This window comes from Anomaloglossus baeobatrachus, chromosome 4, assembly GCF_048569485.1.
Source record: "Anomaloglossus baeobatrachus isolate aAnoBae1 chromosome 4, aAnoBae1.hap1, whole genome shotgun sequence".
Lineage (NCBI taxonomy): Eukaryota > Metazoa > Chordata > Amphibia > Anura > Aromobatidae > Anomaloglossus > Anomaloglossus baeobatrachus.
The window spans coordinates 564,737,236-564,749,977 of NC_134356.1; the positions used below are offsets into that span (position 1 = coordinate 564,737,236).

General features: G+C 48.4%; 1 protein-coding gene across 1 annotated transcript; it reads left to right on the forward strand.

The window, feature by feature from the left end:
• Positions 1 to 556: 556 nt before the first annotated feature.
• On the forward strand, positions 557 to 2,847 carry LOC142304041 (ATP synthase F(1) complex catalytic subunit beta, mitochondrial-like). The gene has a single exon (XM_075346022.1). It carries the CDS (start codon positions 609 to 611, stop codon positions 2,181 to 2,183), a length of 1,575 nt encoding a protein of 524 aa, XP_075202137.1. The 5' UTR covers positions 557 to 608; the 3' UTR covers positions 2,184 to 2,847.
• The last annotated feature ends 9,895 nt before the right edge of the window (positions 2,848 to 12,742 follow it).

The following is a 12,742-nucleotide window of genomic DNA, read 5'->3' on the forward strand; positions in this document are numbered from 1 at the left end:
TGCCGGGAGAACAGAAGAGAGGGACTGCAACTGCCTGAGACCAGATCGTGGGCATGGGCAGCTGCGGTCTCCTGTGTTCTCCTGCGGAGGAAACCTTCGGCCCTGCAGATCAGAACCCGCCGTCGTGGGCACGTACCCTTAGGCTGGGGTCACATGTCCTGTAGTCATCTGTTATCACAGATCCATTAGACATCCGTCGGCAAAAAAAGTTGTACAAACATAACTTTTTTTGTCTGTTATTAAATAACGGATGTTGCTTTTAACGGATCAGTTGTCCATTGACTCCACATGTTAACAGATTGCCACTTAGCCATCCGCTGTACTTGCATTTGTAACGGATGCGTTGTTTTCTTACCGGATCTGTTACAAATAGAAGATAAATAGCAATCCGATACCGAATCCGTTCTCCATAGACACCAATGTTAAAATAACAGACCCAACAGAAATCAGTTTCACAATGAATCTATGCAGGATTCATTCCAATGGATGACTACAGGAAATGTGAACTTAGGATGGGGTCACATGAGCGTATAAAAATATCAGTCTCCCCCAGAGGTAGAGCTGCTGAGTGCTCCTTCTGCTCTGTGCTCTCTCCTTCAGCCGCCGCCATGTTAGGAGCTGTCGGACGCTGCACCGCTGGGGCCCTGAAGGCCTTTAAGCCCGCCGCCAGCTCTCTCCAGCTCGGGCAAACCCTGCTGAGACGTTGCCCTGCAGCGCTGCACGCCCGGAGAGACTATGCAGCCGAGGCTACAGCTGCCAAGCCCGGCACAGCAACCGGCCGCATTGTCGCTGTTATCGGAGCCGTGGTGGACGTCCAGTTTGATGAAGGCTTGCCGCCAATCTTGAATGCTCTGGAGGTCCAGGGCAGGGACACCAGGCTGGTTCTGGAAGTGGCACAGCACTTGGGGGAGAACACTGTCCGTACCATCGCTATGGATGGTACCGAAGGTTTGGTCAGAGGGCAAAAGGTTCTTGATGCTGGCACACCAATCAGAATTCCTGTTGGTCCTGAGACCCTTGGGAGGATCATGAATGTCATCGGTGAACCCATTGATGAGAGAGGCCCTATTACAACCAAACAGTTCGCTGCCATCCATGCTGAAGCCCCAGAATTTGTTGAAATGAGTGTGGAGCAGGAAATTCTGGTTACTGGAATCAAGGTGGTAGATCTCCTTGCCCCCTATGCTAAAGGAGGAAAAATCGGTTTGTTTGGTGGTGCTGGTGTGGGAAAAATTGTGCTCATCATGGAGCTGATCAACAATGTGGCTAAAGCCCATGGTGGTTACTCAGTGTTTGCAGGAGTGGGAGAACGCACCCGTGAAGGAAATGACTTGTACCATGAAATGATTGAGTCTGGTGTCATTAACCTGAAGGACACAACATCAAAGGTAGCCCTGGTATACGGACAGATGAATGAATCACCAGGTGCCAGAGCTCGTGTTGCTTTGACCGGTCTGACTGTTGCTGAATACTTTAGAGATCAAGAAGGACAAGATGTGCTGCTTTTCATTGATAATATCTTCAGGTTTACTCAGGCTGGTTCAGAGGTATCTGCCTTACTCGGTCGTATTCCCTCTGCTGTGGGTTACCAACCGACCCTGGCCACCGACATGGGTACCATGCAGGAGAGAATTACAACCACAAAGAAGGGATCTATTACCTCTGTACAGGCTATCTATGTACCTGCTGATGACTTGACAGATCCTGCCCCTGCTACCACATTTTCTCACTTGGACGCTACTACAGTATTGTCGCGTGCCATTGCCGAGCTTGGAATCTACCCGGCTGTGGATCCCTTGGATTCAACCTCACGTATCATGGACCCCAATATTGTGGGTCAGGAGCACTATGATGTAGCTCGTGGTGTTCAGAAGATCTTGCAGGACTACAAGTCCCTGCAGGATATCATTGCCATCTTGGGTATGGATGAGTTGTCAGAAGAAGACAAACTTACTGTAGCCAGAGCCCGAAAGATCCAACGTTTCCTGTCTCAGCCATTCCAGGTTGCTGAAGTCTTTACCGGACATATGGGCAAACTGGTTCCATTAAAAGAGACCATCAAGGGTTTCAAGCAGATCCTCCAAGGAGAATATGATAACTTGCCTGAACAGGCTTTCTACATGGTAGGACCTATTGAAGAAGCAGTAGCAAAGGCTGAGAAACTTGCAGAAGAGCACTCTTAAAGACTTGATAAAATGTTTCCTTGAAAGCACTCATCCACAACACCTTCATCCTCAGTAATGCTTTTTGCCTGTCTGTAATGGATCGTGTCGGCAAAGCGTATTTAAAATTTACAATAAAACAACTGTGTAAAGACAAAAAAAAAAAAATATCAGTCTCATTCTCATCCAGAAAAGCGGGATGAATTTTTCTCACTTGTCATCCCTGTGCTTTACTTATACAATCCATTTTCTTACCAAGCAGCTATTAATTAGGGATGATCGAATACCTCAAATATTCGGCTTCGCGAATATCCGACGAATAGCTCCCCGCTATGCGAATATTCGATGCGCAATGTAAGTCTATGGGAAATCCGAATAGTTCCGAATAGTTGTTATTCGGGTTTCCGACAGACTTACATTGCGCATCGAATATTCGCGAATGGCCGAATAGCGGCGACTTATTCGTCAAATATTCGCGACGCCGAATATTTGAGGTATTTGATCATCCCTACTATTAATCTTTTACAGGACAATTTACAGTTTCCCATCTTAGTGAATTGTAATGTACAGTATGTGTGAAAATCGGATGCTATACTGATGGTCCGTATCGACATCTGATTTTTTGTCTTGCACTGTACAGATTTTGGAATCAAATCGCAGCATTCTGCAATTTTTTTTCTAATGCTAAATACAGCTGAGAAAAACAACACAGATCCGCACTGCCTCATTGAATAACATTGGTCCTAGTGTAATCTCTTCTTCTTATCAGATTGCACTTGTCCGATTTATATGCTCGCATTTACTCAAGCTCAATATTCTCTTACAAGTCTACTGATTCTTTGGGAAATTTGTTCTACTCTTTTATTTTTTTATTTCATTAGAGACACATTAGTATTTCTGGGCACCAAATTATAGGTACCAAAATGCCACTGTGAATGGCGCCATACAGACTGTTTTACTAAGATCAAGCAAAAACCCTGCAGCTGCACAGTAATTGTTAACCAACCTAAGAATTAGGGGTACTTTGCACGCTGCGACATCGCTAGCCGATTGTAGCGATGCCGAGCGCGATAGTCCCCGCCCCCGTCGCAGATGCGATCTCTTGTGATAGCTGCTATAGCGAACATTATCGCTACGGCAGCTTCACACGCACTTACCTGCCCTGCAATGTCGATCTGGCCAGCGACCCGCCTCCTTCCTAAGGGGGTGGGTCGTGCGGCGTCAGCGACGTCACACGGCAGGCGGCCAATAGAAGCGGAGGGGCGGAGATGAGCGGGACGTAAACATCCCGCCCACCTCCTTCTTTCCTCATTGCAGGCGGGACGCAGGTAAGGAGAAGTTCCTCGCTCCTGGGGCTTCATACACAGCGATGTGTGCTGCCGCAGGAACGAGGAGCAACATCGTACCTGTCGCTGCAGCGAAAGTATGGAAATGACCGATTCTACACAGATCACCGATTTTCGACGCTTTTACGATCGTTTATCGGCGCATCTAGGCTTTACACATTGCGACTTCGTTACTGGCGCCGGATGTGCGTCACTTTCGATTTGACCCCGACGAGATCGCAGTAGTGACGTCGCAACGTGCAAAGTACCCCTTAGAGCTCAGCACTTGTACTCAGGTCCAAATTGCCCAGATGTCTCCATTTATTGATGTTACTTTCATATGACAACTATATGGTCAGTGGACACAATTGGTTTGAGAGAAAATGGTGAACAGAATTGAATGTGTTCCCTTTACATGAAATCTTCATGGCAGAGCTTTTACAATCCCTCCACTAATAATGTAAAGTTATTAAAAACAACTAGTGATATTTTCTAAACAAAAATTGTATGTATGTATAATCCACCAGCAAGATATTTGCAGCTAGTAAACTCTGTGTGCACTTTCTCACCATCTGTTATTATTGATGACTAAAAACATCAATGAATAAAACATGGATGACAGAAGATGGAAAATCTGAGCGCAGAACACTTCTTGCAGACATATCTGCCTCGATTCATCAAAGCCTATGCCAAAATGCTGCTGTAAAAGCTTGGAATAAAATTGCAAAACTTTTGTACAATGTGAGGTTGTACAAAAATTGTGCAACTTTTGGCGTTTTAATGGCATTTTTGCTCCGCTCCAACAAAGTGTGTGCAGTTGGAATTGACCGTGGGGGTATGGCGACCCCAGCTTGTAATATTATTGACAAGCGGCAGCGGTCTTTGCACTACAGATCTTACTCCTGTCCTTGACTAGAGTGAGTAAGATCTGCGATGAGGCGCAGACAGACCCGCACATCACTTTGCACCTCACCTGATTTATTAAGAGACGTGCGTAAAAAACATCAGTCTTGATGTATTGGGGACTTAATGTTTTGATTGCTAATCACACTGTAGCTCTGTAATGAATAGCAGGCAGAAATGCAATAATTTTGAGACAATAAGATGTATAAATATATAATAAAAATAAATTTCTAATGTCTGGGAAGTAAGATTATAATCAGACACAGCTATATAGATATATACACATGTAACCAAACTATAGGGTATATACAACTGCTTTTTCAGCTCATTGCTCTATATTAATAGTCCTTAATGTTTGATTCTGTTGGCTCACAACTCCCAGCCACATGGATTGCCTTAAGTGTCCTGAATTATGGTTATATAATGTGATGACGAGAACCCGGATGTAATAAGACACCAAACCACTAGGTGTTGCCAGGCACACTAGCGGAGTGGATCTGCCAGGTTTGGAGAGGGGCAGTCAAAAAAGCCAGAGGTCAAATTCCAGGAGAGAACATAAATGACAAAAGGAGCGAGCAGAGCCGGAGTCAGGGGACTAGTCGGGGTCAGTAAACAGAGAGGTCACGTAACTACAAGGGAGCGAGCAGAGCTTGAGTCTGGGAACAAACCGAAGTCAGGGAATCAAGTCAGTAGGTAAGTAGGTAAGTAGACGAGAGGGGAACCGCGGAATAAGTTAATAAGATCAGATCAGACACTTAAGGGAACCAGAGACGTACACTGGTAAACAGTGACTATCACTGGCAGCGTTCTAGATGAAACAGCTCCCAGATAAAGCGGAGCAATCATCCAGAACGAGGCTCCAAAGAACAGACCCCTCCCACACCACACAGGACTTGACCGGGAATCAGGGAAAAATATGAGGCCCAGGATAGGCTCTGCAGGAGAGCAGAGAATGCTGCTGAGCAGAATCATCTATATATATAATTGCCTTATTCTGTCTGTCAGTCTGTCTGTCTGTCTTGGTCCAAAATGACATCAATACAGTGACAACCGTCACATTGGCCGCTCAGCTCGGCCCGCCCCCTGCACGCATTGACCGCTCGGCCCGGCCCCGCCCCGCCCCCACCACACGTTGGCTGCTCTGCCCCGCCCCCCGCTCATGTTGGCCGCTCGGGCCCCGCCCTCCGCACACGTTGGCCGCTCGGACCCCGCCCCCCGCACACATTGGGCACCTATACACCTCCTCCCCAGGACTACTCCACCTATTAGACACCTCCACCTCAGGACTATTCCACCTATTAGACACCTCCCACCCAGGACTACTCCACCTATTAGACACTTCCCCCCCAGGACTACTCCTCCTATTAGACTCCTCTCCCCCCAGGACTACTCCTCCTATTAGACTCCTCTCCCCCCGGGACTACTCCTCCTATTATACACCTCCCCCCAGGACTACTCCTCCTATTATACTCCTCTCCCCCCAGGACTACTCCTCCTATTATACTCCTCTCTCCCTAGGACTACTCCTCCTATTATACTCCTCCTATTATAGTCCTCTCTGATGGGTGCGCAGCATGGGGGATGGAGCACGATGGGGAGTGCACAGCATGGGGGGATGAAGCACGATGGGGGGTGCGCAGCATGGGGGGATGAAGCACAATGGGCGTGTGCACCATGGAGGATGGAGCACGCTGGGGGTTGCGCAGCATGGGGGATGGAGCACGATGGGGTGCACACCTCCCCGAAACACACACCGCCAAACACGCACTGCATAACACACCACACACACACTTGGAACCACAAACACCGTCCTGCACAGACACACAGACAACGCCGCACACACACAACACCCAACACACAAATACCGCGGCACACACAAATATACGCACACACCGCGCAACACACACGCACACTGCACAAAACATACCTCCCCCAAAATGCACACACGCACCCCACACACCCACACAAACCGAGCAACACATGTGATACTCTGGTCGGGCCAGGTAGTCACCAATAGGCCCCTGCACTACACCGTTCCCTCACAGGTGACATCAGCCAACCTTTAAAACCCTAGTCACCCCCCTCAGGGCTAGATGGACACACCAGGGGGCGGAACCTGGCGGTTGGAAGACGCCCACCAAGGAGTCTGGACAGCCTGAGGGCGGGAAAGTAAACAGTCTAGTGTTAGAGTTCAAGTTGGAGAGGAGTGTGGGCTGGAGCTGGGTGCAGCTCCAGCAGAGGTGAATACCCCAAATTGAACGACGCCAGGGTAGGAGCCCTGGTGCCAGTGGCTAGGAGGCAGATGGCGGTCTCCGTCTGCAGGAGCCGGGAAGACGGCTCGGTGGACCGGGACAGGGTAGTGGCCCGCCGGTACTGACTCAGGGAACCGACTCGGAAACCGGAGCACACAGGGGGGTACTCGGACCCTGAAGCCAAGTCTAGAAGCTACTGGAACTGGTTAATTTACCGATTGAGGTCAGGACTAGAGGTCCTGTCCCACCCAAAGTCCCTATTAGAAGACAACAGCCCACTGAGGGGGATAGAAGGCCACCGCCAGGGCTCAGAGATTCCACGGGCCAGCATCTGCGGGCAAGGGCTCCTTAGGCCATATCCAGCTGGGAGCGGACTCCTGAGGTTGCAAGCACAGGCAGTCCACCATTCTTACAAAGGTGCAGGAGAAAGACAGAGACCACCAGCCGGGTGGGGGACCAGAACGCAGCCGGCTGCAGGCACCGACCACCATCACCTTGGTTTACCAGAGACTCGTGTGTTTCCTTCAATAGTGAGTACACCAGCACCCTGCGGTCGCCCATCTCCCTGCACCAAAATCCCCAACGGGTCCCGGGGCCACCATCCCTGCCCAAGGAGGGGTTAACAACTTGCTGCGTAACATCTCCCCCGGGTGCCCCGTAACTGCAGCGGTGGTGTCCAACCTCACCACACACCGTGGGTGGCGTCACAAACTTAATATGGCTCAGCCCGTACATATACGTCCTACATCCACAACCATAACCCCCTTTTTAATCGGAGTGACCGCAAGACCCCCAGGTCCGGAGAGCCTCGAGCCACCCACGGAAGGTCCGGATCCGAGCAGCTCGGCTGCTGAGAGCGGGGCGGTACACACACAACATCACACACACAACACGCTGCAGACACACAGCGCTCCACAAACAACGCAACACACACAACGCAACACACAAACAACACCGCTCTCACACCCCCCCACACCCAGAAAATACCCAGAACATTTACAGCGCTCTACACAAACACTTGCCAACTACACACAACAACATCTATATATATAACAAAAATCATACATTAACTACACAATAAATTCTAAAATACCCGATGCGTTAGAATCGGGCCACCTTCTAGTGACATATAATCTGCCCATTGACAATATTGAAGATCTGTACTAACGATGAGTTTGTCAATGTCCGTGCATATCCTCCAGGCCAGTGCTACATCTATACAATTATATCAGCACTTATAAATAGACCTTAGTAGTAAGTGTTTGTTTCAAAGTAAGATTTAGACTAGGGCTACAAAGAGATTTTGACCGAGACACCGGTCACAAGACCAAGGTTCAATCAGTGCCGGTTCTACATCGCTGTGCAATATAAGTGAATGTGGTCACATTGCACCCTCAATTGAGCCAAGGCTGCAGCAAGCAAGTCTCAAAATGCTCAAAGAGGTTGGACTTCTTGTGGCAGACAGTATACCCTCTGGGTTACAATACGAACCCATTGACTTGTATTATGCTGTAGGTAAGTGTAATCCAATTCTCTTGGATGAGAAAATCAGAGGACACTGTGAGGGGAAGATGAAGAACAAAATGTCTCCATCTTCTCCATTCTGTAAATTCTTGAAAATCAGATTACACTAGGATGTCAGCCGAGGGCAGTCCGATATTTTCCAGCAACCATAGATTTGCATGGGCGAATCTGGTCCAAACGATATGTCAAATCACCGCATGTTGTGATTTGTTTCTCATGAAGTGGCATAAGAACAAAGCATTCATCAGCACTGCCCCATTGAATAGCATTGGTCTGAAATCGGATACCATTCGTCCAATTAGTACGATGGTGTGAATGAGCCTTTATGTTGTATTCCTGTTACGACTGAACCCTACCACTCACAGGAGGATGAAGAAACCAGTAGAGATGTAATACCTGTAATCAACAGGTCCCTAGTCAGGCTAGAAGAAGCCCTAAATATGATCTTGATTTGTCCCTGCCTGATCACGCAGGCTGGCACCCTATGATTTTGAAATGGCGCACCACTTAACGTCAGCTGACCCTGAGTGAACTTAACTGCAACCTCAACTACAAACAAAATATTACAGCAAATAACAATTAAAATAAATGAAGTGCACGCAGGCAGAGGGTGAGAGACAGGGCTAAAAATGTGTTATCACATGGAAGATGAGGGAAAACAGAGGAAACTCAAAAGACTTATGGAATACGTGTGTACCCCCAAATCCCAAATGTAAAAGAAAGGGAAGAATGCTAGGAAGGGAAACACACAAACAAACCACAGGAAAAAGCAATTAATGATTATGCAGCAAGATTATCCTTAACTGAAGAGCTTGGACTTCAAACATCTATTTATCCACAAATAGAGCCAGCAATGAATGTATGTGTATGGTGAGTATAAGTAACCCCTCCCAAGATGTGATAGGAACCAAACAAGGAAGTGAACACATCTGAATAGAAAGAAAAAGAAAAGCAAATGCACATGAACATCTTCCGAATTGACCCAGGAATTATTTTCAGGACCGTAACCTTTCCACTTAACCAGATACTGCAAGCTGCGCCTGAGCCACCTGGATCCTAGTACATGCTCCACTTCATACTCCCAATTCTCCCTCAGACCTACCTCAATAATGTGTTGAGGATCTGGGATTAAGTTGTTGATTTTCTAAGCTACAGGGACTTGAACTTTAACAATCACTCGATTCAAAACTTTAGTAATCCTGTAAGGACCTACAAATTTGGGAGCAAATTTCCTCAAAGCAACTTTTAGATGTAAATTTTTTGAGCGGAACCACATAAACTCCCCCACCCTAAAGACAGGAGCCTTTCTGCATCTGCAGTTTGGTCCATTCTGGGCCCCACCACTACTCACCAAAAGACCCCTTTCAATCTCCCTCCAGATATTTATCAATCAGGAAGAAAATTTCTCCTCACTCAGGAATGATTGCAATCCAGTAAAATTGACAAAAGCCAGTTGAAAACACCCACAATAAAAAGAAGGTGAGGTATCAGTAGCCGTGGAGATACAATTATTTAATTCACATTCAGCGAGGGGCAGAAATTCCACCCAGTCTTCCCCCAGTCTTCCAGACTAGATTAAACAAAACACCTCAAATATCTGTCTCTCTCTTGGTTTATTCCCTCAGCCAGTCCATTTGTATTGGGATGGTACCCTAAGAAAAACGACATTTTGATACCCAATCTGGGGCAAACATTCAGCCAAAAGCTAGCCAAAAATTGAAACCTCTATTGGATATAATGTTTTAGGGAATATCATGTTGTTTTTAAAAATGAGAAATAAACAATGTAGCTGATGTGTACCGCCCCGCGGTCTCGGCTGCGACCGCCAAGCCGCTTTGGTCCGGGCTTGCGTTTGTCGGTGGCTCGAGCGCCTCCGGACCCGGGGGTCACGTCGCTCTGGAAGGGAGTAGTGGCGGTGCACGCAGGGGTTGTGGGGCGTGGTTGTTTTTGGGAAAGTTCGTGACGCCACCCACGGGTTGAGGTGATGGTGGACACCACCGCTGCAGTAAAGGTACGGGGAATCCCGGGAGCGGTGTAGGGGCGCAGCTAGGTGTTGACCCCTCCGTGGGTAGGGGATGTTGGTCCCGGGGCCCGGTGGTGAAGGCCGGGGTTCAGGGGCAGGGTTGCGGTGCAGCGCGGTGCGGTGCCTGATGGCACTAGTGTACTCATGATTAAACCACACAGAGTCACTGGTAAACCAAATGGGGTGACGAACGGGGCTCGCAGCCGGCTGCAGTTTCTCCAGATAGGTTGGTAATGTCTGGGCACTGGTAGCCCGCTCCCCGGCGTGTATGTGTCGTAGGAGCCCGTTTGCCCTTGGACGCTGGCCCTTGGATCTCTAGCCTCTGGCGGTGGCTACTATCCGGACGGGTTGGGCTGTTGCCTTCAATCGGGACTTAGGTGGGAATGAATCCCTGAGGTCCAGACCGCAATCAGTTGATTTGACTATGGTGGTGGCTTATAGCCTAGTCAGGGTCTGAGTACCCTGCCTGGTGCTCCGGTATCCAGTTAGCTCCCCGGTTCGGTTCCGGCGGGCCACTACCCTGTCCCGGTCCCTTACGGTTCTGCTGGTCGTATTCCCGGTCTCCTGCAGGCGGCCACTACCGTCTGCCTGCCTGACTGATCTGGGGTCCTAGGCTCCAACCCAGGCACCACACGGAACTGAGCTCCTCTCTCCTCAAACTTCAAACTTGAACTCCCTAGTGTTTTTCCTGCCTCAGGCCAGCAGACTCCTCGGAGGGTGTGTCTTTCCACCTGACTCCGCCCACCTGGTGTGCCTGTCTGACTCTGAGGGAGGCAATCAGGTCTTTTGGTTGACTGGTGATACTTTACTGGGGTGGGGGTGTATTGTATATGGTGAGTGTAGTGACCTGTGACCCCTGGGTGTTCACGGCATCACACTAAGCTCTTAGCAGTAGCCAACTTTAGAAGTGGAACCAAATGAGCAATCTTGCTGATTATTACCACCAGAATTAGGTAAAGCAGTGACAAAGTCTATGGGTAAGTGAGTCCAAAGCTGTGATGGAATCTTGTTAGCTATGAGATAACTAGCTGACAAAGCCTAGCCCTGGAACAGACTCTGCTTTTATGAACATACTCATCAACATCCCTTACAAGCCTTCTGCCACCTAAACAACCTAGAAAAAAAAAATTTTCAAGTGGCAGAAGAACTCGGATGCCTAGCCAAAACGGAATCATGCACCTCCTCAAGAAATCCGTGCGTAAACAAGATGGAACATACAGTTTGTATGAGGCAAAGTCTCCGGCGCATCCTTAATGTGCTGTCTGAGAATCTACCCCCAGAACATTCCACCCCCTCACTAAGAATTTTAACAGAATTTAACAGAATCCCTCAACTCTGGGACAAAACTAAGAAAGAAAAAAAGTGTTTTCAGCTCACCTAGTATAAAGTTGTCCCAGGTCTTCAGCAGGAGTGCAGCGGTCCACTGAATAGGCGAGTCTAGAGGTAGAGTTAGAAGCAATGAGTAGAAAGGAAGGACCCAGCACTGATGCACGTAAAAATAAAATCCAAGGGTTTATTTGGTAATTTTAAAAACATTATTAGGGTAAAGGTTCCATAATGTGCGCCTAAGGATGATACTTGACGCGTTTCGGACTATAAATTAAAAACAAAGTCCTTAATCATAAGTGATAGGTTTGTTTTTAATTTATAGTCCGAAAAGCGTCACGTTTCATGCTTAGGCACACATTATGGAGCCTTTACCCTAATAATGTTTTTTAGATGACCTAATAAAGACTTGGATTTTATTTTTACGTGCATCAGTGCTGGGTCCTTCCCTTCTACTCATTGCTTCTAACAAAACTTAAGCTGGGTTCACACTAAGCGACAGCGACAACGACGTCGCTGTTACGTCACCATTTTCTGTGACGTAACAGCGACCTTGTAAGTCGCTGTTATGATCGCTGCTTAGCTGTCAAACACAGCGACGCAGCGATCATAACGTCGCTGTGCTACATGTGCAGAGAGCAGGGAGCCGCGCTTAGCGCTGGCTCCTTGCTCTCCTAGGTACAGTACACATCGGGTTAATTAACCCGATGTGTACTGCAGCTACATGTCACAGTGCAGAGAGCAGGGAGCCGCGCACACTGCTTAGCGCTGGCTCCTTGCTTTCCTTGCTACAGTATACATCGGGTTAATTACCCGATGTGTACTGCAGCCACATGTGCACAGAGCAGTAGCCGGCACTAGCAGCAAGGGCGGAGGCTGGTAACGAAGGTAAATATCGGTTAACCAGGGAAAAGCCTTCCCTTGGTTACCCGATGTTTACGTTGGTTACAGCTTACCGCAGCTGCCAGACGCCGGCTCCTGCTCCCTGCTCGCTTCATTTCATCGCTCTCTCGCTGTCACACACAGCGATGTGTGTGTCACAGCGGGAGAGTGACGACCAAAAAATGAAGCTGGACATTCAGCAACGACCGGCGACCTCACAGCAGGGGCCAGGTCGTTGCTGGATGTCACACACAGCGACAGCGATGTCGCTGCAACGTCACAGAAAATGGTGACGTAGCAGCGACGTCGTTGTCGTTGTCGCTGTGTGTGACACCAGCTTAAGAA